Raw genomic sequence first — 27,288 nt, forward strand, 5'->3', positions numbered from 1 at the left:
TCGTCGACTTGTCTTTTCTTCGCGGGGAACTGGGGCTGGACCCGAACGGATACAAAAAGGCTGTGTGCGTATCGTTATCGAATCGTCGTGTCATCCGATGCTACTCTCAGGATCTTTGTGTTTCTCGAGTAGATAACCTCCAGAGTTTCCCCTCTTAACTTTGGTTTGCTTGTTCCACATCCTTATTCGAACGGCATTCCTCAGTCCCGCATCGGTGTTGATTAGAAGGCCCAGACCTCTTCCCCGACTGACCCCCTCCCTTGGTCAAACTCAATAAGTGACGCACAACCTGCAGCTTCTGTGCGCCTCTTCCCGCGTCCCGGCCCTTCGACATCAGTCCCTCGTCTTTCACCTCCTCTTTGACGACTCTTTCACAACGAGCCTCGTTAAAACGACAACTGCCCACCATGGACCGTCCCGTCTCAGACCCCGAGAAGGCAGGCTTCGAGCACAGTGATCACGTCAGGACCAGCTCCCTCAACGACTCTCACGATCTCGACATTGATCATGGCTTCACTGCTGAGGAGCAACGCAGTATTATCAAGCGTGTCGACCGAAGACTCGTTGTGACTGTCGGTTTGATGTACTGCGTGTCACTGATGGATCGTACCAATTTGTCTGCGGCTGCCATTGCCGGCATGACCAAGGAATTGGGTCTCTATCTCGACAACCGATACGTGAGTGAATTCATTGTCGAATATGTGGTGTGATGAGGGTGGGTAGCTGACCATTCATTCGAATAGAGCATCGCTTCGCTCCTCTTCTTCATCCCGTACATCATCTTCCAGCCGCCCTCGACCATTATTGTTCGCAAAATCGGTCCTCGTCTGCATCTCGGTGGAATCACCCTCTTGTGGGGTGCTGTGATGATTGGTATGGGTTTCTCGGCAAAGTACACACACTTGTATGCGTGCAGAATCCTGCTGGGTGTTCTCGAGGCCGGTTTCTTCCCAAGTTGTGTCTACCTTCTCAGTACATGGTACACCAGATGTAAGTTGTCCCGCTCAGTATGCCCTCATGGCCAGACTTCTGACCACGAACAGATGAGGTCGGAAAGCGGTACTCCGTCTTTTACCTCCTCGGCTGCGTCGCTTCCGCCTTTTCCGGTATCCTCGCCTTCGGTCTGATGCAGCTCAACGGCCAGCAGGGCTTGACGGGATGGCGCTGGATCTTCATCATCGAAGGTGCCCTCACCTGCGCCCTCGGCGTTGCCGGCTATTGGCTCCTGGTCGACTTCCCCGACTCCAAGAAGCGCAAGGACTGGAACTTCCTCGGCGAGCGCGAGCGCGCCTGGATCGTCTCGCGCGTGAACCGCGACCGTGGCGACGCCCACATTCCCGCTTTCAACCTGAAGAGATTCCTCGGTGCCGGCACAGACTGGAGAATCTGGGCCTACGCCATGATCTTCTTCAACACCACCACCGTCTCGTACGCGCTCGCATACTTCCTGCCCATCATTCTCCAGATCAACATGGGCTTCGATGTGGGTGCTGCGCAGTGCCTCGTGGCGCCCCCGTACGCCTTTGCCGGTATTGTCATGTTCGCGACCGCGTGGTTGGGCGACAAGATGAAGTTCCGTGGCCCCGTCGTTCTCATCAACATGCTCTTCTGCATCGTCGGTCTTCCCATCATGGGATTCCACTCCAGCGCGGCAGTACGCTACTTTGGTGTCTTCCTGACCACGGCCGGTGCCAACTCCAACGTCCCCGCTGTGATGGCGTACCAGGCGAACAATATCCGCGGCCAGTGGAAGCGAGCTTTCTGCAGTGCGACTCTGGTCTCGTTTGGTGGTATTGGCGGTATTGCCGGCAGCTTGCTCTTCCGTGAGCAGGACAAGCCTCACTACCGCCCGGGCATGTACGCCTGCATTGCTTGCAGCTTGTTGACGTGCATTTTGGTCAGCTTGTTGACTGTGGATGCCTACTTCAAGAACAAGAAGGCCGACAGGGGCGAGAAGGAGCTTGAGGCTGATGATGTAAGTGTTTCCCACGAGACTCTAGGATCTGAAATGATTGCTAACTCAAATTTGCAGGAGGGTGCTCAGCCTGGCTTCCGGTACACCTACTAGGGGACATATATGGGTGGATTAGCGTGCTTTATGATTAAGGAAAGAGATGAGAATCTCAAACGAGGTTTTCAGGGACTCAAGGGACAAAGTGCCCAGCGTCATGAGAATATTCTATCCGTGTAGCGAGGCGTGTGCCAATGAATAATACCGAGCGAGAGCTCATGAACGAAAATGGTGTGAATAAGTTGTGGTCTCCCATGGTGTTTAAGTAAGTGATATTGCGTCATCCGACAAGGAATAGTAATCTCTCCGCGATCGACGAAAGAGCCGAGGCATGCGACGGCAGCCAGACGAGAGCTGCGTCGTTGGCGGCTGCGGGATTCGTGAAGAAACGTGGGAGACGGCGGCGCTAGGCGCCTTCGGCGATGCGTGGTTGGCCGGCGAGGGTCCGGTGGCTCGGGCTACTCCGTCTAGGTCTCGGCGCCGGCGTCGTGCATTGGATCTTTGGCATGTGTGTGTGTAAGCCCTACGGTTCCAAGGATTAGTCTTCCTGTCATCATGTGGCTGGGTAGGAGCATTTGCATGGTCCTGCCTGCACATGTCAAGGTTCTATGGCAAGGTTCTGAATGTTCTCACTGCCGGGGCCAGTATCGGTAACTTCACATGAGTGACACGTTGCTTTATCGTGGAAAGGGTGTCCGAATGTGAAGGAAACAGAGAGCCTTGAGCGATTACAAGTGTTCAAAGTACGGCGCTGAAATCATCATGTCCTGAATAGACACTTCTAGTGAATGTATACCTCATAGAGTGAGTCTACTTTGTATGAAGGACGGGCCCAAGGAGAATGTATTGTTGACTGATAGAAGTGGTGAGTCGTCATAATCCCCAGTCAAGACGCCCGTTGGCTGTGAAATTTACACATGAATTGAAGTCTCTTCGGCTCGTTATCTTGTCGAAAGCAAGCATAGAGTTGAGGGGATTCTCTTGATTGATGTTGACTCTTTGCCCACGAGGCATGGAGAGCAAAACGAGTACCATAAAGCGTTGGACCAGCTGCTGCTGCAAGATACCGAGCTGCTTGCACGATGAGCTAAAATGGGTTTCATGGACATGACGTTCGCTATGGACCAAGATCAGTTGATAGTCGGACCAAGGATTGTCGACTGAAGTATTGACGCGATGCTCGGGAGATTACGCTTTCTGCCGACGCTGCAGCAAACAGGCCGTGCTGGCTTGCTGAAGATGTGAGAATTTGAACCAAGCATTGTCGAGTTTAGGTTTGCGCTCATATATCTGATAGCCCTTGGGAGAAGTTCCTAGCCTCGAGGCTAGAGATGCGACGGCATTGATGCCACGTCCAGCTAGTGCTTTCACGGTCGAGTAAAAGTCGTCCATGAGAAGAGTTCGTGTTATTTCGACCCCAAATGGTTGACGTACACGCACAGCGCATGCCCCCGCGAACCTCTCGAACCCTTCCTCTGTCCTAGACCCGGGACAATAGATTAACGACAACACACGCGGTCGTAGTGGGGTTGAACCCGTTCACGTGTCATTCAAGCATGTCGATGAAGTCTCCAAATGAGTGAATCAGGATGATGATGGCTTCACGTAAATGCGTCAGGTCATAGTCAGCTATGCATGTCACTTGTGTAAGCCCACTTGGGATGTACATAGCATGCTACATGCCATTCGAAATTTCCGAGAGGCCTCAGATAGCCGCACCCACTTCAGTGACCTAGCGAATACATGTTCCGTACTCGCAGCCAGGCAAGCAACGCCTTGCCAAGAGCAAAATTGACATCGACTCAAGCACTGTCAAGCGGGAAAAGAAATGGGAAGCTTGGCTTGCTTGAGCCAAGATACATATTGCTTGGTGGGATCGACCCTGGACTGGGGAGGGACTCAAGGGAGAGACTGAGAGTAAGAGAAATTTTACGGGCATTTTTTGCAGCAATTTAGCTCTTCACCGTGGCATGGCCGAGCTTGCTAGGCGGGCCGGGTTCAGAATGATAGCTTGGCAGGGGGTGGTGGTGGTGGAAAAGAGGACATTTGGCATTGGGGCAGTGTTCTTGGAAGTTATTGAAACTCTGTCCTCTGGTGTTTTGGTTATCTTCAGTCCTTGACTCTCGAGGCTGAGGCTTGAGTGTTTCTGACTACAGCATCGTGACAGGTACATTGACTACTGAGTAAGTCGTTGACTAAGATGAGGGAATATTCCACGATGATTGCGGGTGATTGTGCTGACTGATGCCCGTTGTGCCGTTGCGGGCGGACCGGCGAACCTGGAACGGAAAGTCGGCGACGGGGAAAAAAGAAAATGGGCGAATGACTTTTTCCTTTGCCTGGGCATTTGCCGCAATTCTGAGAGGATCCACTTTCAAGAGGGGGGAAAATGCCTGTCTCAGCCAATGGAAATGCGCTCAATGCTGTTATGCCTCGATGGGAAAGTGCGGTACGTACGGAGTACCTGGCTGACGAATGGGAAGGACCTGGATGGGATGGGGAACGTGCAGGGCAGGTCCGCAGAAGCACCTGCCACCTGCACTCTGTAGATTCTCAGAGTTGCAGAGTCGCAAGGAAGGAGCAAACAAGTCACAAGTTACAAGTCCCTACCACTGCAACAACAACCAATAGAAAGCAGGTGTGAGGGAGTCAGCAACTGCTCATTTAGACAGTGAGAATAGAAAAGTACTCTTTCGTGTATGGTTATATGAAATAGTACGGATACTTTGCACCATTACCGTGTCATCTGCTCCGGCTAATCCAACGCCGTCTCTTCCAATTCACGACGGGCGGGCAGTTTGGGTGACGGATTCCCCGGCAAAGTATATCGCAACTAAATCTATAGGCAAAGATACCTCGCAGGTTGACCCCACTTTGCAATATGGGCGTTACCGAAGCCTCCGGCTCGTCTCCATGTATTCGTAAGGTACGAAATACGTATTCCGAATTCGTAGGCCGTCCAGGTCAGTCAGGTCCGGTCCATCAGCGAAGCCACAATCTAATGGACACGACGACCGGGTCTTTTCCAATTTGGTGCTTGTTTCTCCTTTTCTTTCAAGCCCAGCCGTGAGCCTCAATTCTTCTTTCGCAATTCTCTCTTTTGCATCCTACATATCTCTATTTGCACGACATATCGCCACCGAAACCTCTCCGTCCCACAAACACCAGCCATAGGAGAGGAGGCCTGCGTGCGTCCAAGGGTCCTGTCGCCGTCCCAAGATAGCTTCCCTCTCCCTCCCTCCCTCCCACACCAACCTTACCTTGTCCTAACGTAACGACCGACCTTCAAGCCTTGGCCTGACCGACCGACCGACCGATCGAAAACCCTCAGACCCCTTCCCGCGACCCTCCCCACGCGCCTCGACGCTCCAGTACCGCTACGCTACACCTCCCCCGTAGGCATTCGCTTGCTCTACAGCGTACCGCGTACCCGTCTCGTCTCGTCCGGTCCCTATTGTCGCTTACCTGACCTTACCTCACCATCCTCGACGCTTCGTCCGAACCTCGCCAATTGCGTTGCGACATCCTTAAGCCCGCCCCGCTCCAAACACTCCAGCAGGCTCAAGTCTGTGACACGTCTGGCTCCAGCGCCCCGACAGAGCCCAGCCTAAGCAGCACAGGGGACGCTTCTGCTATTTCGAAACGCCCGTCATGGCGCGACTCGACTCTTTTACGGCCTCGTTGCCGCTGAAGTCTTTCTCCTCCTTCAAGACACTCGCTGCTGCTGCATACATCTTCACATCGCTCCCCATGGCTCTCGGTCACGAACACGGCGTCAGCCATATCCAAGAGGGCGAGACCGTCTCGCAGGAACCCATCGTAAGCGACCACCACTTCACCGAAAAACAGGCTGCTCGCAGACTGCCAGTAGAAACTACCCGACCTCTTGAAACACGACCAAGAAACACGAGAAACGAAAGGACAGAGATGCTAACTGACGATATCTACAGGACACGATATTATGGATTCACATCTTCATCATGATGCTGGCCTTCGGGGTCATCTTCCCCGTCGGCATGGTCTTGGGAGTAAGTGGCGATCCTACATGCCTTCACTTCCCGAACGTTGCTAACAAACGCTTCCCTTTAGATGACCAAAAACCGCTGGCATGTTCCGACTCAGGTCCTCGGCTCCGCTCTCGCCATTGTCGGATACTTCCTCGGCCACATGCACGGTGGAAGACAATTTGTCGCCCATAACGTCCATGCCTCCTTCGCCAACTGGCTCATGATTATCATGGCCTCCCAGGTCGGATTGGGCATCTACCTCAGGCTGCATCTCGAGAAGGGCATCAACGGCCGCATCCGCCGCTTCATCAAGCCTGCCCACAGCATCTTGGGCAAGGCCTCCCCAGTTTTGGCTTGGACACAATTCTTGTTTGGCGGCATCACCTCGTTGGGTTTCTGCCAGGGCGACCACCTCGGCCAGTGCTTGGCGCATTTCATCATGGGTAGCGCTTTCATTGCTTACGGAATCATCTTGACCCTGCTTCTCCTTGTTGGACAGCTGTGGGTGCGACGCAGCGGCCGATCCCAGGAATTCTTTGACAGCATCGTTATTGCAGCATGGGGCTGCGTGAATACCTTCACTGAGCATCGATGGGGCACGGAATGGGTTAGGAACGACTGGCAACACACAACCATGGGAATCATTTGGTGGTGTGCTGGTCTTGTTGGTATCTGGCTCAGCCGGGACCGTGACGGAAACCCCAAGCGCAACTTCATTCCCGGCTTCGTCATTGGTGTTACTGGATGGGCCATGTCTGCGCATCCTCAGGAACTCCCTATCAGTGCCATGACCCACAGCATGTTTGGTAAGACTCTGATGGGTGTTGGCATTACCCGTGTCATTGAGGTTGCCTTTGTTGTCAAGGACGGCGTTGGTGTTTCTGCCGATGGACGCCAAACCAACAGCTGGCAGTTCATCCCTGTCTTCGTAAGTCATCATGACACCAAAACTGTGTTTGAGCACTATCTAACGTCTCCTAGCTTTTGTACGCCTCTGGCTTCCTCTTTATGGGCGCCACTGAAGAGCAGATGGAACTTGTCGCCAACTCCGGCCTCGACCATGTGTCGTACATTCTTATTCTCTACTCTTTCGCATTCCTGCTCTTCCTCTTCACCATGATGCTCATCCACCTCTTCGACCGCAATACCAACACCGAAGGCAAGGTCAACCTGGCGAATGGCGTGCCCCTGGCAAACGGTCGCCCCGGCGAATCCCGCCAAGTGCGTGACGCCGAGGAATTCGAGCTCGAGGGCCTCATGAGCGACAACGATGACGATGAGGGCCGCAAAGGCCTGAAGGAGGAAGTGGACGACGAGGGAAGCCCTAGCAGTCCGAGTACCATCGGCAAGAATAGTGACAGAGTGGCGCGGTGATGGGGGATGTAAAAGAGTAGTATCCATCGGCGTTGATTAAATAGACAGGAAGGGCATATCGCATTTCAGGTTCGGCGTTTGGATCCAGGTTGCACCATATTTCATGGGCAGGAAAGCGTCTACATAGGACAAGAATCTTGATTGCAGTTTGACATTAAGCCTTCATTTACTCGGATCTATCATGGTATACAGTGTATTGAGGAACTAGACACGTAAGATAGAAATACGGTTATGGTTCAACTAGCTGTTTTGAGTATTGTGAAGTACTCCTACTATGACTATTCCAGAAGACTGAGCAGTACGCCGCCAGAGATCCGCCAGAAATCCTGTGTACATATTTTGCTTCACCTTGACGCACACCGACCTCGGTGAGAGGTGTGGGGTCAGCGAGGGGCAAGCGGGGCGGGCCTGGACCCCGAACCTGCATCCCGCCTCGTGCTCCACTGTAAAAAATCCTAGAGCGATGCTCCGTACTCGATCGCATTTCCTCCGCGGACCATTTTACCATCCCTTCTTCGACACCGCCTCTCTCCTCTCACTCCCTCCACGTCGAACGACCCAAATTTCTCGACGACACCGAAAGAAACTGCCACCATGCCGTCCGTCAAGAACCCCAACGGTCCCTCCAAGAACCGCCTGGCCAACAGGGCCCTCGGCGCCAAGATTGCCCGCCGCAAGAAGTCCGAGGCAAACCGCCACCAGATTGCCAGGACGGACACCATGCGCGGCGCGAGGCCCGGCCTGATGCCCACCAGCGGTCCCAACGCGCCCATGAGCAAGAAGAAGGCCAAAAAGATGGAGAAGAAGATTGCCAATGCGCTGAGGAGGCAGATGGAGGCTAATGGAGAGGTTATCATGCAGGGTGAGTGCTCTTGGTTACTTTGGGAAAAGACGGCAAAGCGGGGAGGAAATCGTTGTAGTAAGGAACGACTAAAGCTGACTTGACTCCCTACAGACGCCGAGGGCACTGCCGAGAAGCCTGAGGAGGGAGACATGGAGACGGAGATCATTGCATAGACGCTGGGCGAGGATACGGAAGCAAGGTTGAGGGAGTTGAAGCCCGATATGGAGTTGAGGGGCACGGGCATAGGGAGGATAGGTTCACAGGGAGCAGTCATGGCCATGCTTCGTTAAGTAACCCAGCTCTATTGCACTTCTGAAACTTTCAACTAACAACCACCCAAGTCTAGAAACCAAACTACCGCACCACAAACCTAGCCCAAATACATACGAAACTTGATACCCCCAAAATTAACATGACATTTTAAACCTGATCGCAGGCAGCCCGTGCTTGACATCTCCTGCATTGACACACGAAAGTCCAGGGTTCGGAGGGAGGTGAAGGACCCGTGGGACTCGTCGGATAAGGTGGCCCGGTCGACGTTCTCTGAGACTCAGTTGTACTAGTTCGCGAGGCAGCGAGTGACGCTCCGTGACTGGATTCTCCAAGATATCCCTTAGAGGAGCGCGAGACAGAATATTTGAATGGACGGGGCTGATACTCTCTATGCCCGAATAGCCATCCCCTGGAAGCGTGTTCCTGCTCAATGTTCGGCAGCGAGTCTTGGGAGGATGAGAGTAGGTCCCAATTATCCTCAGGGCTGTCTGTCTCTATAATGAGATCTGACTGACTGGGCAGCGGGACGTCTTTGGAGGATAAGAGAAGGTTGGATGTGACATCTGAGCTTCTAGTGTTTGGCACAAAGTCCGGTGGTATTATGGGTAGGTTCTGGTGGACGGAGAACCGTACGTCTGGCCCCTGATCTTCTCGCTCGTAAGAAGGGTTCGGTATCATTGGAGGCCAGTAATTCAGTTCCGGGATGGCGCAGGGAATGCTGGGCTCGATGTAGTCATGTCCTTCCACGAGACTCTCGCCAGGCGGACCAATTCGCTCTTCAACAGCTTGCGTGCTTGCTTCCTCGAGCTCAACGTCGGTGTCAGTCTCCGTCTCCGTCCCCGTATCAGTCTCAATACTCGTGTCATTATGCCAGGCTGTATCACGCCAGCGCCGGTAATACCCCTTCATATCTTCCGTCATGCGATCATACATCCTCTGGCTGAAGAACGGACAGTTGATGCCATCCGCAGCATCCTCTTCGTCATCGCTATCTACGCTCTCGAACTTGGGCATTTGGCTGATGTAGTTGTGGAAGATGATCTGGCGGGATACGCAGGATTCCATCAGCTCCGCCACGATTCTCCGCTCCGAGGTGCGGCACTGCTGCTCATAGTCGAGCAGGATCTGGAAATTGTCTACGCCAGGCATGAATTCCGAGGTAAAGAGGGTTGGCTCACTCCTGGCGAGCGCGATCTTCTCAGTGTCCTGGTTGGGAGGGAAGGAGAGGAGGTTCTGAGCCAAGGAGCTGTTGCTGGAGCTTGAAGGGGTGTCGATGTCCGAGCTAGTGGTTGCGGCGGAGGAGATACCAAGAGATGAGTTCCTCTTTGGAAGACGATACTTGTCGCCGACGATGGACTCCAGCCAGCGATCGGCACTCTCTTCCTGACGCTGGATCTCAATTACGTCGGATGACCTCGGTCCCTTGCCTTTAGCATCATCGCGGACCTCTGCTAAAGTTTCCAGACTCAGAAGCGGACGGCATGCGCCCATCTCTGCGTATGTCTGCACTGCGAGGGGATGCGAAGGCTTATGAAGCTGGTGCGCCGCCTCGGGGCGAGCAACTCTCGGGGGAGGCTTAGAAATCGGCTTAACGATGCAAGAGTCGAGCACGCCGACGATAATCATCAAGGAATGCTGCCATCCGTCGAGGCATCTCTGCTCATCTGGTCTTGTAGCAGCCGATTCGACAGCTCGGAGCATCTCAATTTCCTCTGCGAGAATGTGGATGATGCTCATAAGAGCTTCGCGGGCGGCATTGTATCTCTCTTCGCTGCGGCAAGTTTCGGCGAGCGCTCTGAGTGTGTGGCCTGCTACTTTGACAGGGCGCTCGCCGGCGTGGCGGATGGGCATGAAGTAGCTCGGGGGATAGAAGTCGAGCTTTGCCTGTGTGCCCTCCGCTTGCGAGGACATGTTGGCTGGAGTGCTCTGCATTTAAAATGTATGGTGTGTTGGTGAGAGTGAGAATGGGAAACTTGAACGGTTTCGAGATGGGGAAGAATGAGAAGAAGATGACGGAGTTGCCCAGGTTGAGCGCAGATGAGGCCTTTTTGACCCAAAATTCGGATATCCTCTTCGAGAGGTATCACATTGAATCATGGCTTCAGGAAAAGCCCTAACACTAGATCAGCGACAAGCTGAAGCTGCTGATATTTTTGTCTCGGTTTCAAAGGCTCTGGGATCTTCAAACGTGGATATCCGCCACCTTCAAAGCTTCAGAGCTGGCCTGAAAGCCGATGAGGTTAGAAGCTGGGGAGATCAAAGAGTATATCATAACTCGACAACTCGGATCAAGTTGAGAATGCTTGAGGATTCCTCCATAATTTCCAACTAGATGTAGCCTTGAGGAGACCAATGGCGAAGCAGACCAATAACAAACGCTTCTTTGCCCAGAGGCTCTCAAGCAATTGTTACACACACCGACGGACATAATTGAGAACCTGCCAGCTTTACCCTAGAGTCAAAGATCTCAAGTCAAACAGGAGTCGAAGAGGATATTCATCAAGGCACTATGAACGAATGTATGTGGCCGCAGACCACTCGTCAAAGGAACTAGGATCCTCACCCCAAGGCCCAATACCAGGCCCCTTGAAGAGAGAACCTCCTTTCCAGACCCATGCGACATTCTCAATCTTTTGTAGCACCCTGACGTCTTGCACTGGGTTCTCCAACAACCCAAGAACGTCTGCCTCGTATCCAGCTTTCAGCTGTCCCGTCTTGGGCGCTTGCCCACCCACGCTGAGCGGCCCGTTGGCTGTTGCCGCCTTGATAGCCTCCAGGTTGCTCATGCCGGCTTTCACGGCCGCCTCCAACTCCATCGCCATATTGAACCCGGGTCCTGTATCTGTACCCAGGGCAATCGGAATACCAGCCTCGATGGCCATCTTGTACGCCACCAAATGATTCGTGGCACATAGCTTTGCCTTTTCCCACGCCGTGGGAGGTATCCCCTTCCCTCCGGTACCGAGCAGCAAGTCCATGACGAGACGCGTGGCGATGTAAATGATGCCCTTCTCCTTGATGAGATCGATACACTCACGGTCAGCAAAGGAGACGTGCTCCAACGTTGTGACACCGGCCTTGATGGCGGCCATGATGCCGGGTTTGCCGTGGACATGCGCCGCGACCACGCGATTCTGTCTGTTTGCCTCTTCCACAATGGTTTCGAGTTCCGCGGGACTGAACTGTGCATAGAGCGGATTATCGTCGCGGGACATGACACCACCGGAAGCCATAACCTTGATGCACTTTGCCCCTCGCCGAATCTGCAACCGAACAGCGCGACGACACTCATCAACTCCGTCCACAATCATGCTCGTCGCAGTGCCAAAGTGTCCCGCAGTGACTTGCGACACCCCCAGGTTCAGCAGCACGTCTCCAGCTGGGAGAGAGAAGACGTCACCGTGGCCAGCCAGCTGACTGATACATGCACCGGAGCTGTAGACGTTGGGTCCTACGATCGTACCGTCCTCGATGGCGCGGGAGATCTCGCAGCCCATGCCTGCCACATCGCGGAGGGACGTGTATCCTCTCTGCAGGGCCAGCCAGCACATGCGCGTGAGACGAGCGCCGGATGCGGCGGGGTGCTCGGTGATGAAGACTTGATACGGGTCGCTGCTCGATCCTGCGTTGGGGGATCCTCCGTTAAAGTGAGCGTGACAGTCCCAGAGACCGGGCATCAGGTATGGGATCGAGTAGGACTTGTGAGGTGATTCGGTGTATTCCCTGGGGATTGACGATTGCGGGCCGACCCAGGCGATGAGCTTCGAGGATATGACGAGGGCTGCATCTTTTATGGGTTCGCCGTTGCCGGGAATGAGAAGAGAGGTTGTGATGATGGTGAGAGTTGTCTTCTTGGAGGGGTCAACAGGCAGGTCGTCGTCGGTGTAGGATGGCCTGAATGAGCCACCCAGAGACGAGGAGTAAATCTGGGCTGGTCGTTCGATGAGATGCCGAGTCATGTTGGCTGTGGTATTTGTGTTTGTTTGAAACTACAAGTGAGCTTAGTCCAATTGGCGTTTTCTGAGTTGACTGCGACATGAAATCAATTTCACAATTTATTAGGAGGCTGGTGATCCTTCGCGGCGTTGGAGAATCATCAGTGCTACATCGGTCCCGAGTACCTAATTAGGAAGGTCGTCACTGTCGTCTTACTTTGTTGTCTCTGACCAATCCTCATTAAGGCTGAAAGGCTCCCAGAATTGGCCGTATATCCGGGATCTTTGGAAACTGTCAGACTGGCTATGCAGAGCGAATGATACGTGGGAGAGAATGAGTTGTCTCGGCGAGATCGTTTCAACGTTCACTTAGAAAGGTGATCGAATGACAGGAGTTCACTCAACTGAGATCATCGAAAGAGATGTGAGATTGAAATGAGTCGACCGACATTACTCTTATCACCATCTAAGTAGCTATCCGAAAACACGCAAGTCTACTTCGAGCTGCTTTGCAAAACCTTGGAAGCCACCTGCTGACACAAATCCGTGAGGCTCTGGTTCTTGAGAATCTCAAACACGGGTACCTCGACGAGAAGCTGCTTCTTGAACCAGTATCGCACCTCAACCGCCATCAATGAATCAACACCAACAACGTAAGCTGGTTTCCCAACATCAAGCGTTTCAATCGGCACAGACAGGGACTTGGCTAGCTTTTTAACAAGACCCTGGGTCACGATCTCGCTGGCAGTCGGCAGATCAGGCGCTGCCTTCACTATGGTCAGGCGATTGACGCCGTCGCTTCCATCGCCATTGCCTCCACCAGCCCCACGACCACTGCTCATATCTTCTGTCTCACCCATACGGAGAAGATTGCTGAACATGGGCTTCTGCATCCAATCCAAAAGCCCCTGTTGTGTCATGCGCGCCAGGTCCGCCGCGCTATCCACCATGTTGACGACCTGGGCTGACCCGGGCTTTGCGCAGTCGTAGCCGGGGTCACAGAGCAGATCAAGTAACTACATGAGCTGTGCTTGCGTGAGATTGTCATGCCCGGCGCGGAGGCTCTGCGTCACGGACTCGTAATTGACATTGGCCCAACCGGCCTCGGCGACAAGCACCAGGTCAACAGAAACGCTCTTGAGGCCTTGTGCCACACGATGCCGTGCGAGAGCATCTTCAAATGCGTTTCCTGCTGCGTAGTTGCTCTGTCCGCGATTGCCCATGATGCCACAGAATGGTGAGAGCAGGACGAAGAAATCCATATCCTTGGGCAGGAGCTGATGCAAATTGCATGATCCAGCACGCTTCGGACCAAGCGTTTCAAGGAACATCGAATGAGACATCTTAGCCAGCATATCGTCACGGAGAACCATGGCGGCTTGTATGCAGCCTTTGATCGGTGGAAGCTCTCGTGATGCCTGGCGCAACGTCTCCTCGACTGCTTTCTGGTCGACAATGTCACAAGCTGGCGCGAGCACTGTGACCCCAGCGGTGCATTCGAGCTCTTGAATAAGCTTGAGAGCATCTGGCCACCCTGCAGCACCGCGTGAGGAGAGGAGGACCAGGTTCCGGGCCCCGCGTGAGACTATCCACCGAGCGATCTCGCGACCAAGATCACCCAAGCCGCCGCTGATAACGTACGTGGCATTCGCTTCGAAGTTGTATCTGTGTTGACGTTGTGAAGGTCGATACTCCACCGTGTCGGTCGCGGAAGCGTAGTCAATGATGACCTTGCCAGTATTCTTAACGCCCTGCAAGGAACGCATTGCATCCTCAAGCTTCGAGGGCGAGAAGGTGTGAAGCGGCTTGGGTTCGTGTAGGTGGAGGTTCTCCTCGAACAGCCGTGTAACATCCTGCAGGATCTTTTTCATGAGTGGCTTCACCTCTTCATGAACAACGACCAGATCGACGGAAAAAAACGCCACGTTGCGATTGAATGGGCCCATTGGGAGCGTATTGTTGGCGATAATATCCGCTTTGCCAATGTCGATGAAGCGGCCAAAGGGTGCGATGCATTCCCAAGACTGGCGAAGGAGCTCGCCGCCTAGGGAGTTGAGCACAACGTCAACTCCTCGACCCCCAGTTGCATGAAGCACATCTTGGGCAAAGGTGTCGTCACGGCTGTTGAAGATTTGAATGTCCGAAAGTCCAAACAGCTGCTTCACAAGCTCACGCTTTGTTTGACTCTCCACGGTTGCAAAGATCTTGGCACCTCGAAGTTGAGCGAGTTGTACGGCTGCCTGTCCGACACCTCCAGCAGCTGCATGGATAAGGACAGTCTCGCCCGGGCTGAGACGTGCGATAGAGAGAGTACACCACCGTGGACCACACGGCAGGAATCGCTGCAGCCACTTGGAATGACATGCCCACAGGAAGCTTCTCGGTTTGTAGCTCGGGGCAGCGCACATATGTTCCGAAGCCTCCTCCAGTCGAGCTGCAGAACAGCACGGAATCGCCTGGCCGAAGTTGGCTTCCCGGCGAAACTCTGGAAACGATGCCGGCACCATCAAATCCGAAGCTTCGCCCGGGAATCTGCCCGAGAGCGATCATGGCATCCTTGAAGTTCATGCTAGTCGCCTTGACCTCGATCTCGACATCACCTGGCTGGAGGTTCTTGCCAGCCTCGGCGTCCTCGACGTAGAAGATGGTACCAAGGAGTCCAGGGGTTTCAATGGTGATACTGATGTGTGGCTTCGGCCTCTCTCCATTGAATGTGCACGACTTGAGCCTATCACCACTTTGCTTCGCGAAGAGGGCTTGATCCATATGAGGAGCCGGCATGAGGTGAGGGATACAAATCAAGCCATCATCTTCGGAGAACTCAGACTCGTTGTCGGTGCCAGGACAAGAAGCGTGGCCCAATCTTTCGACTACACGCATGATGCTTTCAACTGCACTTGTGACAGCGGTGGGGCTCTCAGACCGGGAGGATAGATTCAAGGTCACGAAGCCTTGATCTCCTCTTTCTGAACAGACACTCCGACCAAATTCGATGGCGACCTCCGCCGCAGAATTGGTGGCCTTGGGAGCCCCTCCGTACGTCAACCACAACGTGAATCTTGTATCGAGGCAAATTTTCTTGATCGCCTCAAACTCGTTTGCGGTGACAGATGACAATACGGAATCATCTAGCTCTAACAAGCTGACGACCACGTCATCTCTAGTGAGCTTGGTGTCTCCTGGCGCTATGCTCGACATGCTGCAGATTTCAACCCCCATAGTTTGGACTCCTTGGATGAGATAACTCCGAAGAGATTCAGCTGTACAGGTCTGGGTAGCAGAGGTAGGGTCTACAACGATCTTGTAGGGCGACTCGACCCCGGCCGGCTGACTTGAGAGACTCTCATTCTCCGGGCGAGTAGTGATAATGATGGAGACTCGGTGATATGGCTTCTGTTCGTGGTCGCGGAAAGCCATTTGAATGCCCGGAAAACCAGCGTCCTTGAGAACTGTGGCCCATTGCTCTTCCGTTAGGAGAGGGCCCTGGTCTTGGTACTCCTGATCTGTGGACCACCACTGCCCCTCCCGCAGCCACCAGCCAGGCAAAAGGCCAAAGATGAGACCATCGCGGACATTGTCCAAATTGACCGTCTCTCCCAAAGCAAGCACCCCGCCAGGTCGTAGGAGTCCTCTGAAATATCGAAGTGTCTGAATCAAGTCGCTTGTGGCATGCAGCACGTTACCTGCAACCACAACATCGTAAGTTCCTTCAGCAAACCCCTGGGTATCAGGGTGCTTCTCAAGGTCTAGCTTCTTGAACGTCATATGGCTTGCCGCGTAAGAGAAACGCTCGGGCGCCTTCTCAAAAAAGCCAGCAGAGATATCTGTGTAGCAGTACTCGCCGAAGCGCACAGCCTCAGGGGGACCACCTTCAACCCCCTGTGCAGCCAGGTAAGGGAGGATCCGACCGGTTGAGCTCCCAGTTCCAGCTCCGACTTCCAACACGCGAAGTTTTGGATTCGCATGGGCTAGGACATTGATGTACGCTTCCATCTTGCTGTTATTCGTAGCAAAGATGTCGGAGTGGTAAAACTCGTTGGCAAGATTGCCCTCGAAGATTACCTGCAGCGCGTTTGCTTCTCCCTTGAGGATGCTGTGCAGATGCTCGCCAACCTTCTTGGTGAGTCTCTGGGTAGGTTCGCTGTCGGCTTCATCCAAGATCTCCTGGATACTCAAGTGACTTAAGCCCCGAGAGTCTAATGTCCAGGTATCCCGACTCTGGTGCACACGTCGCATCCACTTGACATGTCGAGTCAAGTGATTATCAAATTGAAGCGGCTCGTCTTCTTTGTCAACTTGCTTCAGAGCCGTCTCGATGAAGTGCAGAGCAATGGCGTCGGCACGGTCGATGAGCTCTTTCGGAGGGGCGCGGCATCGAGGATCCTCTTTGAAGGCAGACGCGAAGTATCGACTCTTGGCCTTTGCATCTAGAAGAGACAAATCGGGCTTGTAGTCGAGACCATAGAAATTTTGACCCGATTCGCCATGAGAAGTAGCAGCGTCGGCTGACTTGAGACTTGTGATGGCGGTGCCCCGCTGGCCGTCAAGGACGAGAACGGGTTCGTTGGAATCAGCGAACGTGACCAGCGTCCTACACTCAGCTTCTCGGAAAGCTCGCATAGTCTCTTGAGTTGCAGCTCGCAGCTGCAGATTTCCAGGCGCCTCAAAAAGTCTCTGTGATACCCACAGCTTTCGCAGATGAGAGAACATCATCGTCGGGACGGCATTCCAACCGCCTTGGGACAAGGCGACCATCTGGAGGTGACAAACTGCGTCCAGAGTGCTTGGATGAACCACGCACGGATCTTCTAGAGCATACGGCATGGTTGAGGTATAATCTCTAGCTGCCAGCATGGCTGTAGCATGACCTTCTCTGTCGTAGGAAATGTTTCTCAGCAATTGGAAGTACGGTCCATAGTCAAAGACTGATCGCTTGGACATATTCTTGTACAGTTAAGTGGGGTGTACAATCAGACGGCACTTTTCAATGTCTGCCTGAAGTTGCTCTTTGATAGACATCTCAAAACAGGCTCGACGGGCTTCAGAAACGGCGGCTTGTTCCGGTCCCAAGACTTGCTCGGGTTCAAGTTCGACTTTGATGCTGCCATACGCGCATTCGTTCCAGTCGTCGCCATTGGTTCCAAAAACTTAAGGTACCCAGGTTATCTATTCTACACATGTTCTTCAATTGCGAGACGATCTCAACTCGTACGAGTGCCCACTACAAGACTTCAATCCTCGTCGATGAGAATCCTGGACACTTCGCCCCTGGACGTATATTCAGTTCAATGGGGGCCCGCGAACCTGCATAGGGCAGCAGCTGGCCCTTACAGAGATGGCTAACGTCCTGGTTCGTGTATTTCAGCGCTACAAGAGAGTGGAAGTGGAGCCTGTATTCCCACCGTCAGAAGCACAGTCAAAGGAAAGGGGATGGCTGAGAAGAGGCACACAGACCGAGTCGGTGGAGAAGTTTGTCAGGTCGAGGCCACGGATGGCTAGTGAGATCACACTGGCTCCTCGAGGAAGTGTAGACCTGGTGTTCATCGAGTGACAATGAATTGGGATCTGTACTCAGAAATATGTGTCTTAATTGGAAAATAAGGAAAGGAAGAATTGGTTTGATGAGTTCTTCCTCTAGGTAAGGTAGTGGAACCCATAGTCCTCGGCTTTAACTGAACATAAGGAGGCAGTCACTGGCTTTGATTGCCTTTCACTTACACAATCTTTGGTCACTACAGAATACATCTTTGATGGTTAGAGAAAGCACCATAGATGCCATGCTGGGTTGCAGAAGGCGGCACGCATCTGAAGCACCTACCTGCCTGGATTTTCGCTGCCTCAAGTCGAGGCAAGATGCCTTCCCCATGACGATGTGATGTCTTCCTTCTGCACAAGGAATGGGACATCTGGGAAGACTAAGGTACTGTCTGCACCTTCTATCTTAGGTGGCTGGAGGAGAGGTATCTTGTACCTCGGCGATGTCCCATCAAATGCTACCAAGGTCAACCCCCAACGTCAGGATTCTTCTACAACATCATCATCATCACCACCAACCCATCCCATCCGACACCTCTGAACCCGTGCTTCTTTGAGCCCGAAGCATTCGCGCTATTTTGCTATTGCTCAAAACCATCATTCTCTGCAACCTTACGGCATTCACTATTTCCTGAGAAGCTCGTCTTCCAACTCCACTTGTGACCGTCATACCGCTTGCTTACCTGTCCATTGGAATCCCCAAGCCCATCTTCAAAGTCCACAGAGACGCCCAGTATGGGCCCAACCCATTACATCACCGCTTTGGCAGCGTTTGCATCTTTCGTAGCAACCTCGCCTGCACACGACTACCCAAAAGACTCCCGATTGTCGTTCACCCCTGCCAAATCTGCCCTCCGCCTCATCAAAACATCTCCAGCTGATCCCGGGTCATGGGTCGCCGATGCGGGCAAAGACGCGCTGATCGAGAAGGGAATCCGTTTCTTCGATATCACAGACATCAAAGTACGCTTTTTTACACCGCTTGTTTAGGTCCATCCATCGGATTTATATGACTGACTTCTCAAAAGGACGGAGAAGTGCTCTCTATGCTGTCTACTCCTGACCACGACTACAGTCAATACCTCGACACGCTTGACTTGAATACCGACTTGACAGATTGGACCCAGGAGGAACTTGGTGACCAATTCATGGCCGCCCCTGAGCAAACGATACCGTTCAACGCTGCACGCGCAATGCGTCACCTCAAGACAATGACCGAGTAGGGAGTACTCACACAATATTGCTCTGAGTTCTGACCAGAATTGTAGGTTTTGGAGTAGAGATCATCGAGCGGAAAACGGCACGAAAGCTGCCGACTGGATCCTCGAAAGTATTGAGAGGATTGTAGCCTTGGTCAATCCGCGCATTAAATGCGCCGCATTCACACATAACGCCACCAAGCAGCCCTCGATCATCGCCAAGCTGCCCGGAGCTACCTCTAACATTGGCGAGTCTGCTCATCATCGCCTAGATGGCCCTGCTAACGCCTTGACTAGTGGTTTTCGGCGCACACTTTGACTCTACTTCAAAAAGTCCTAGTGGCTATGCCCCTGGAGCCGACGACAACGCTTCCGGGACGGTCGTGCTGCTTGAACTTCTCCGGGCTCTAGCAGAAGGGACACAGCAGAGTGACACAGAGCCTCGAAAGTTGCTTCGCAACACTATTGAGTTCCATTTCTATGCTGCAGAAGAAGCCGGCTTACTTGGCTCGTCAGAAATCTTTTATGATTACAAGGTCAAGAACAAAACGGTGGTTGCCATGCTGAACCACGACATGTTGGGATTCTCTTCCACTGACAAGGTGTCTCTGGGTGGCGACAAGATTGACCCACGCCTCACACACGTCCTCCGAACCATTGCGAAGCAACGTGGCATTGCAACACTGAGCTTTTCATGCGGATACGCCTGTTCCGATCATGCAAGCGCTCACAACAACAAATATCGTGAGTGCAATGTTTTCTTCTCACTTGACTTGAACTGACGATGACTCCATAGCTGCAGCCTTCATAACTGCCGATCGTGATCCAACGGGCAACGACAGAATTCACACTGATAAAGATGTCAGTTTCACCGATATTAGCTACGGTCTCTCCGAAAGTCGAGTGCTAATCTTGAATGCAGACGTTAGAGACGATCGAGAAAGAAACACTTGAACGTCATTTCCGATTTAGTCTCGCGGCTCTTGAGGTTTTCTCGCACGCCAATGTTACGAAGTTGGGCAGACCAAGTGACGATCTAATGTAAACATTGGGACCTGGCTAGGAGGAGAACGATGCAGAAGGCATGGACAGCGGCCGACAAGTAGTGCTACCCACTCGTGAACCAAGAATATGATTACTAGCATGTTTCTATGGAAATCACGTTCCTCTATGACTTTCCCTATTTGCCAACGTGAACTTGCGCACTTGTTGGCCTCTTCTTCGATGCCCCAGGGACTTGGAAACACCGCAAGATCAACATTTATCAAACCAAGGTCTTTGATATCCCTCAGATGGCTGAAGCAAAGACTCCGAAAGGAGAGTTGGCCTTTCCCGTCACGTCCGGCATTGAGTGTCCGGGCGGCTCCACTTTGACCGGGCGGCACTGTCTGATAGCTCGGCAGAGGCCATGATAGGTGGGTCGACCCGACGCTCAAAGCATGTTACTCAGCATGCCCCCGAGCGGAGATGTAGGAATATGGATAAGACATCAAAAACCCGCTGAGGGGGTGACATCCCCAGCCTTGTCAACGACGATAGCCGGCCAATAATGACCACAAGGGCAACGACGTTTTGTCAAAAGATCAACAGAAACATGAGCAACCTCAAAGGCAAAGTCATTGCCATCACGGGTGCAGCATCAGGCATCGGCCTGGCTACAGCGAAGCACCTCGCCAACCTCGGCGTGCGGGTATCGATATCAGACGTCGACGAGCCCCTCCTCGCCACAGCCGCGGCGGATCTCATCCAGCTCCACGGGGCTGAAAACGTTTACTCGCGAGTTGTGGACGTGAGGGACCGTAAAGCGGTGGAGGCGTGGATCGCGGAGACGGTGGAGAGGCTCGGACCTTTGGACGGGGCGGCCAACGTCGCTGGCGTGCTTGGGCGGCAGGGCAATACGGCGACAGTGACGCAGATTGAGGATGATGAATGGGATTTCGTAATGGGCGTGAATGCGAGGGGGATCTTGAATGCCATGAGAGCTGAGATTCCTGCGTTGGCGGAGGAGGGCAAGGGGAAGAGTATTGTTAATGTGTCGAGCGTGGCGGGGCATTATGGGTTGGAGTATCATGGGGCGTATACGGCCAGTAAGCATGCTGTCGTCGGCTTGACCAAGAGTGCGGCGAGGGAGTTTGGGAGGAAGGGGTTGAGGATCAATGCTATTTGCCCGTAAGTTGTCTTTGTCTACATCATAAGGAGACCCGGCTCACGAACATCGCAGCGGTGCAATTGATACGCCCATCTTACGGACGGCGCTGGCGGCCAAGACCACGGAGACCGGGGCGGATGTGTTTGAGCCACTTTTGGGGAGGGTTGGACAGCCTGAAGAGGTGGCAACGACGATTGCTTTCTTGTTGGGGGATGAGTCCTCGTATGTCACAGGGCAGGCTTGGCTGGTTGATGGAGGTTCAATTCCTTGATGGAGCTTGTGCAACTGCAGTTGAGTATGAGAATTCTGGACGAGGGAGGACGGAGGATGGACACTAGCTTGCGGATGGATTACGGCGCGGAAGATGAGATCGGTCGGGTCGTAGTCAGGGTCACCGAAGAGTAAGGTAGCCTTGGAGAGACGAGACGTGGAATACTACTTGCCCGTTGGAAAACTATCTTTGGGTGCTGACTGTGCTGCTGTCTCGGAGTATTTGGAATTCTCGACAGCAATTGGTGCGTTGTCGCAGCGAAGGATGCAAAGGATTCAGGCGCTGCTACCTCTTTCCCCGAGAGTGGAGGAGCAGCTACCGTGCTACCATACCTTCGTTGGTAGGTAAGAGCAGAAGAAATTCTAGATGCTACGCCGGCAGCTGTGCGTACATGCAGTGAGAAATCTTCTGGAACGATGGAACCGGTAGGTGTGATCGCGGGCGAAATGACGACCGGGCGTCGAGGCACAAAATTGTCTGCCACGACATCAGAACCTGGGCGCAGGTACCATGGGCACACGGCCCATGGCTATGACCATCACAATTGAATGACCGAAGAATGCTTCAAGAAGAGGGCGACGGTTTATGAAGATTGTGAGATGATCTCGTGAATTATTTCACGGAATGACTAATAGTAAACCTAGCAAGCGAGTGCCAAGTTGGTATCAAAGCAGATATGAACAATAATATTATAGATGATAACCGCCGTCCCCTTTTTCCAGCCGTCGAAATATCCTCCGAAGGTCAAGCGAAATCTTGAGATGATGGGTAATTAGGCAGCTTTCATGTCCAAAGACTTAGACAGTCTTCTCGGGCAATGAGCTGTGGGCGGAGCTGCCAGGGGCACCGTCGTGGCTGCTGCTGGGAACAATGTCTGAGACATGGCGGGTGACCTCGACGTAGTCGTAGGCGAATTCGCCGAGCTGGCAGTCATCAATGCCGAGGTCCTCATCGTCGACGCTGACACGCAAACTGAGGCCGGGGATCAGGTTCATCAGGAAAAGGATGAGGCAGGTCAAGGTGAAGGACCAGGCGAAACCGGCAACGGAGCCGGCAAGCTGGTAGCCGAGCTGGACGTAGTGGTGCTCAATCCAACCACCGGCGATCGCGGATTCACCAGTGTAGGCGCCATCGAGGGCAGCAATGTAGGAGCTAGATCATGTTAGAATGAGGATCCGGGAGTAAAAGCCACAGGGTGCAAAACTTACGCAGCGAAGATACCAGTCAAGACGTTGCCGGTAATACCGCCGATTCCGTGGACCGCAAAGATATCAAGACCGTCGTCAATTCCAAGGACGAACTTGAGCTTGGTGCCAAAGTTGCAGGCGATAGCACCGACAATACCGAAGATGACAGCTGCCCAGGGAGTAACGAAACCAGCCCCAGGGGTGATGGCAACCAGACCAGCAATGGCGCCGGAGCAGAAAGCAATGGTGGACCACTTCTTCTCCAGACGGTAGTCGAGGAGCATCCAGGTGACACCACCGACACCGGCCGCAAGGTTGGTGTTGAAGCAGGCCATGACAGCACGAATGTTGGAGGCGAGAGCGGATCCACCGTTGAAACCGAACCAACCAACCCAGAGGAACACGGTTCCGAGAACGACGTGGGTGACGTTATGAGGGCGGTACGGGAGACCGTGGACGCTGTTGTAACCGGTGCGCTTACCCAGCATCAATGAGTAGGCAAGGGCGGCAGCACCAGAGGAGATGTGGACGGGCGTACCACCGGCAAAGTCGTATGAGCCGAGGATGAATAGCCAGCCATTGCCGTTCCAGGTCCAGTAAGCGATGGGGTCGTAGACAATGGTGGCCCAAACGAAAGCGAAGACCATGGCGGGGAGGATGCGACCGCGGTCAGCAATAGCGCCGAGAGCGAGGGCGGGACTGTTAAGTAGTCAGATTCTGCCATTGAGGTCACAGACTTCGCGCCAGACCAGAGTGAACTCACGTAATGGCGGCGAACATGCCCTGGTACAGACAAAAGAGAATATCAGGGAGCTTGGTGGAGCCGACAGAGGGTTGAGCGACGACGTCATTGAGACCAAAGTTCGACATGTCGCCAAGGAAGACAGAGCCGGTGTGAGAAAAGGTCAAGGTGTAACCCCAGAAGAACCATTGGAATCCAACCACGCCCACACAAATCATCGAGATCAATATCAAGGATAGCGCAGACTTGCGACGGGCGAGACCAGAGTAGAAGAAACCGACACCGGGAATCATGAGCAGCACGAGTGCCGAGCAGACCATAATCCAGGCTAGATCGCCAGACTATACAACTATGTTAGACAACATGTATGAGGTAGTCGAGATTAAAGACGGCATCGCGTAAGCTCACCTCATAGAAGACGTTGAGGTCGGCAACACCAGCAGAGTAGCCGGCGTCGGCCTCGCCCTCGGTGCCATTGTAGGGGATGGCGTAGAGACCGGCAGACATTTTGACGGTTGCGCGCCGGCGCGTGAGCGGTCAATGGGTAGTGATTTCGTTGCGCGGTATACGGACGGGTCCTCGGGAATCCTCAACGTTTGCCAGCCTCGAGATCGGCGAACAGACGTCGAAGTAGAAGGAATGGGCGAAGAAGGCTACAGGGAAGGGAGGGAACGAAGGAAGGGGGGGAATAGAAACAATGCTGAAGTCTACGCCGGGGATGGACAGGCTAAATAATCCAAAAGCAACATTAAGAAAAGCAAAACCGGGGCGTTGCTTTCGGCCCCTCGTCGTGAGCCGGCCGATATTTGAGCCTGCGAGTGCGGATAGAAAGTACACCACGGAGCACGCTGCAAAAATGCTGCAGTATCTTTGGATGGATCCGAACAGGGCAGGGATGAGCAGCCCAGACCGATGGCGCGGGTAAGATGAAGGATGCTATGTCAGTAAGTCGGGACGGGGAGGTCGCTCATTGACCAGTCCTCTGTGCCGGGCAACACCAATAGCGCAGGCCCAAGGGGTGGGTAGTAAAGCATAAAAAAGGGCATGAGAGAGGGTGTCTAGCTGCAGCAGAAGAGGGCTGTATCCTGAGAGCGACTTCCAAATCCTCCTCTGTCTCCGGGAAGACAAGTCGGGCACGTTCCTCTACTGGCGTAGCTGCATGGTGGAGGTACGAGAACGCCCTCATCACGAGAGCTTCATACAAACAACGTCGGTGAAATTCGTACATGTACTTGCACCACATGCTTCGAGAACCCTTGTTGACCTTCTCCCCATCCCATGTCGTCTAGCATCGTGCGGGCCTTCGGAAGCTGTGGGTACTGATAAGGAGTTGGAGACTGGCCGGGGTTTGTCGAAGGAGGATGACAAGGATGTCTAGGGTCGGGGGGTTCGGCTCAAGGCTAAGTGAAGCCTTTTGAGGGAGCCATGTCTCTTGGCAGACCTGGTCGCTAGCGTACCGTAGACGTTTCTTCGTCCGCCGGGCTAGCTTTCGTACACCAACCAGACCCTCTAGAGTCTGCCACGCTGTGCATCTGGCGTTTGGGACTGAGACTCCGGATTCTAGACGTGGAGAATGTCAAAAATCGAGCAGATGAAATAGAGTACCATGCCAAGAGATGGCTTGAGCTTTGCTGATCCCGCCTCGTGCCCACGTCTAGAGATAATCGAATTTCAACATGCTGTGATCGCCAGCAACATATTGTCCCCAATCCTCAATGTTGTTGGTTATTTGTAGCACGGCGCAAATGGGAGGGATCTTTTTTCGGCCGGTTGAGCCGCAGGGCAATCCCTCCGTTTGTTACTGCTTGCTTGACATTGGATGCAACATGTCGAACCAGGACAAAGTTTTTCCAAACTTTTTGCAGCGCAGCAGCGGTCGTATGGCATGCAACCAGGCCCAGGCACGTCGGCACAGACGTCTCTAGAGTACTGGACCCGAGACGGGCCAAGACTGCAAGAAACAGACGATCAAGGCATTTCGAGATGAGGGCCAAAAGGAAAGACACATGCTGTGCCTCAGCAGCATAATGGCAGAAACGCACCAGCAAGGCGCAACGGTCGACCAAACTCATCCGTACCCGGCAGGTAAGCTGTATTATCTGACAATCTGTAGCCAATTCATTTCCCGTGTTGTGTTCCACCCGTAGTTTCCGACCTTGCCTGCTCGCTGCCGTGTGGGGGCGATTTCGGTCCATGGCTGCGAAACGGGATAGATGCTCCGTTTACAAAGACCTTTGGCAATCAGGCCGGACGTATCCGTACGGATACATTGCATGGCCGTTTGGTCTGTTGCAGTCTAGCCAGAGACATTGAGCAAGAGCTCAGGGCGCATGGAGAGGTTCGCTCAGGCGACAAGCTGAGATTTTGATGATTGTTGTCGAGCCGAGACCCAGTTGCACATCCATCCCAGGATGTGCTTGACTGCTTCTATCCGTACACCAGGCCGCATCAGCCATATGCCTCGTTCCTACAGGCTCAGACACTGATGCCATTGTAACTTGTCGCAACCGCCTGTCTTGATAGTTGCTGCAGCGTGCCGATCAACAGGAATTAAGGTATTCCACCGTTGAGATTTGACAGGACTAGCTCGACGCCATCTCCATAGCTCCTGTCACGGATACGGGTGGTCGAGCGAGTCAAATGAGAAAAGGTCACGGATGATTGGTGAGCGGCCTCGCTTTCCCGCGGTGAACGTTGTTGGTCCCGATAGCACGGTGTCGGAGAAGAAGAAAGGTGCAGAAGGAGGCGTCCGAATCCGTCGTATCTGCTCAAACTTGGGAGTCAGAATGACACAGTGACAAGACGAGAGGGTCCTCCATGCTTGAGAAAGCCCGGTATCGCACACGGGGTGCGGCATCGTCAGCTGCGTCTCAGAAGTCAAACTACGTTAGTTTGTGTACCCGTATGAAGTATATTTACGGATAGATAGCCTTCGGGCTGAACGACGTGACGGTGACGCTAGTGAATGGCGACGGCTTTGAATCCCCCACATGGCGAGCGATGGCTCGAGAGGTTGTGGTTGTATTATGGCATAGGATCTGCAGGTTGCCAACGGTGTGAAGACCTCGCATCGACTGTGGTGAGCGGTAGTCCGAGTCGCTAATCTCAGGTCTGAGCGTCGCGTTCTCGAAGCAAAGTGAGCAGTCGAGGTTCTGGTCATCGGACAAGTCTAGATAGTTCTGGTTGGTTTCATTGCAGCGCTTCAGTCCGCTAAAAAAAAAAAAAAAAATGTGTGCAAGGCCGCGTGAACCCAGAACGACACATGCAGCTGGAAAAGGCTTTCCTTGATCCTTCTATGCCGTCGATGTGCTGCGCCGTTGGGGAAAGGTCGGGAATCCTTCAGGTCCACCAAGAGATAAGGCGACGCCGAAACCGGGCTATCTGAAAGAAGAGAAAGCCGTGACGGGCTTGCGCCATGGGTAATTGCAATACCTAAAAGCCGCGGGTGGAACATCTAATAGAAGTAGCGCGTCTGACAGGCGTTGACGAGAGCAAAGATGCGCTGGTGAAGATGCTGAACCAGGTACTGCATGAATCGTCCTTGGTGCGCAGGTTGGTGGTGGGGAATCAAGATTGCTCGCTAATCGATGGCAATGGCTGGCTGTTTGATACGCAGGGGATTATTACTCAGACAGAAAAAACTGGTCTGTGTCTCTTATCATGTCGTCGAATCCGGTGGCTAGCTCTTTGCCGTGGCGTTCTGATCGTTTACCGGTCGATAGAGTATATGATGTGCGGTAGGAAGAGGATCGTGGGATTCG

At 53.4% G+C, this 27,288-nt stretch overlaps 9 protein-coding genes across 9 annotated transcripts; 5 read left to right on the plus strand and 4 right to left on the minus strand.

Annotated features, from left to right (window-relative positions):
* The first annotated feature begins 283 nt into the window (after positions 1–283).
* BDP55DRAFT_168580 (major facilitator superfamily transporter) lies at positions 284–2,106 on the plus strand. Its single transcript, XM_060565738.1, has 4 exons — positions 284–677; positions 744–990; positions 1,044–1,975; positions 2,036–2,106. Exons 1-4 carry the CDS (start codon positions 408–410, stop codon positions 2,066–2,068), a joined length of 1,482 nt encoding a protein of 493 aa, XP_060429093.1. The 5' UTR covers positions 284–407; the 3' UTR covers positions 2,069–2,106.
* A 3,266-nt stretch (positions 2,107–5,372) lies between these two features.
* On the plus strand, positions 5,373–7,507 carry BDP55DRAFT_168622 (uncharacterized protein). Its single transcript, XM_060565739.1, has 4 exons — positions 5,373–5,830; positions 5,962–6,039; positions 6,101–6,946; positions 7,000–7,507. Exons 1-4 carry the CDS (start codon positions 5,663–5,665, stop codon positions 7,390–7,392), a joined length of 1,485 nt encoding a protein of 494 aa, XP_060429094.1. The 5' UTR covers positions 5,373–5,662; the 3' UTR covers positions 7,393–7,507.
* A 479-nt stretch (positions 7,508–7,986) lies between these two features.
* On the plus strand, positions 7,987–8,409 carry BDP55DRAFT_632720 (uncharacterized protein; the record flags this gene model as incomplete). Its single annotated transcript, XM_060572458.1, has 2 exons — positions 7,987–8,254; positions 8,348–8,409. 2 exons carry the CDS (start codon positions 7,987–7,989, stop codon positions 8,407–8,409), a joined length of 330 nt encoding a protein of 109 aa, XP_060429095.1.
* Positions 8,410–8,496: 87 nt separating this feature from the next.
* On the minus strand, positions 8,497–10,728 carry BDP55DRAFT_168655 (uncharacterized protein). Its single transcript, XM_060565740.1, has one exon. It carries the CDS (start codon positions 10,439–10,441, stop codon positions 8,657–8,659), a length of 1,785 nt encoding a protein of 594 aa, XP_060429096.1. The 5' UTR covers positions 10,442–10,728; the 3' UTR covers positions 8,497–8,656.
* Positions 10,729–11,016: 288 nt separating this feature from the next.
* Positions 11,017–12,468, minus strand: BDP55DRAFT_553511 (amidohydrolase; the record flags this gene model as incomplete). Its single annotated transcript, XM_060569298.1, has 2 exons — positions 11,017–11,796; positions 11,863–12,468. 2 exons carry the CDS (start codon positions 12,466–12,468, stop codon positions 11,017–11,019), a joined length of 1,386 nt encoding a protein of 461 aa, XP_060429097.1.
* A 370-nt stretch (positions 12,469–12,838) lies between these two features.
* Positions 12,839–17,420, minus strand: BDP55DRAFT_716101 (KR domain-containing protein). Its single transcript, XM_060578330.1, has 3 exons — positions 14,759–17,420; positions 13,533–14,733; positions 12,839–13,460 (listed from the first exon to the last, which is right to left on the minus strand). The coding sequence occupies exons 1-3, from the start codon at positions 17,383–17,385 to the stop codon at positions 12,939–12,941; spliced, it is 4,350 nt and encodes a 1,449-aa protein (XP_060429098.1). The 5' UTR covers positions 17,386–17,420; the 3' UTR covers positions 12,839–12,938.
* A 1,294-nt stretch (positions 17,421–18,714) lies between these two features.
* BDP55DRAFT_729312 (uncharacterized protein) lies at positions 18,715–20,223 on the plus strand (the record flags this gene model as incomplete). The annotated part of the gene is made up of 6 exons (XM_060579548.1): positions 18,715–18,942; positions 19,008–19,153; positions 19,248–19,309; positions 19,476–19,922; positions 19,975–20,039; positions 20,101–20,223. 6 exons carry the CDS (start codon positions 18,715–18,717, stop codon positions 20,221–20,223), a joined length of 1,071 nt encoding a protein of 356 aa, XP_060429099.1.
* Positions 20,224–20,772: 549 nt separating this feature from the next.
* BDP55DRAFT_729313 (short-chain dehydrogenase) lies at positions 20,773–21,598 on the plus strand (the record flags this gene model as incomplete). The annotated part of the gene is made up of 2 exons (XM_060579549.1): positions 20,773–21,347; positions 21,400–21,598. 2 exons carry the CDS (start codon positions 20,773–20,775, stop codon positions 21,596–21,598), a joined length of 774 nt encoding a protein of 257 aa, XP_060429100.1.
* A 398-nt stretch (positions 21,599–21,996) lies between these two features.
* On the minus strand, positions 21,997–24,129 carry BDP55DRAFT_168701 (ammonium transporter). The gene is made up of 4 exons (XM_060565741.1): positions 23,936–24,129; positions 23,549–23,868; positions 22,807–23,484; positions 21,997–22,750 (listed from the first exon to the last, which is right to left on the minus strand). The coding sequence occupies exons 1-4, from the start codon at positions 24,032–24,034 to the stop codon at positions 22,396–22,398; spliced, it is 1,452 nt and encodes a 483-aa protein (XP_060429101.1). The 5' UTR covers positions 24,035–24,129; the 3' UTR covers positions 21,997–22,395.
* Positions 24,130–27,288: the final 3,159 nt, after the last annotated feature.

Source organism: Colletotrichum godetiae (assembly GCF_030913485.1).
Source record: "Colletotrichum godetiae strain CBS 193.32 chromosome Unknown BDP55scaffold_23, whole genome shotgun sequence".
Classification (NCBI taxonomy): domain Eukaryota; kingdom Fungi; phylum Ascomycota; class Sordariomycetes; order Glomerellales; family Glomerellaceae; genus Colletotrichum; species Colletotrichum godetiae.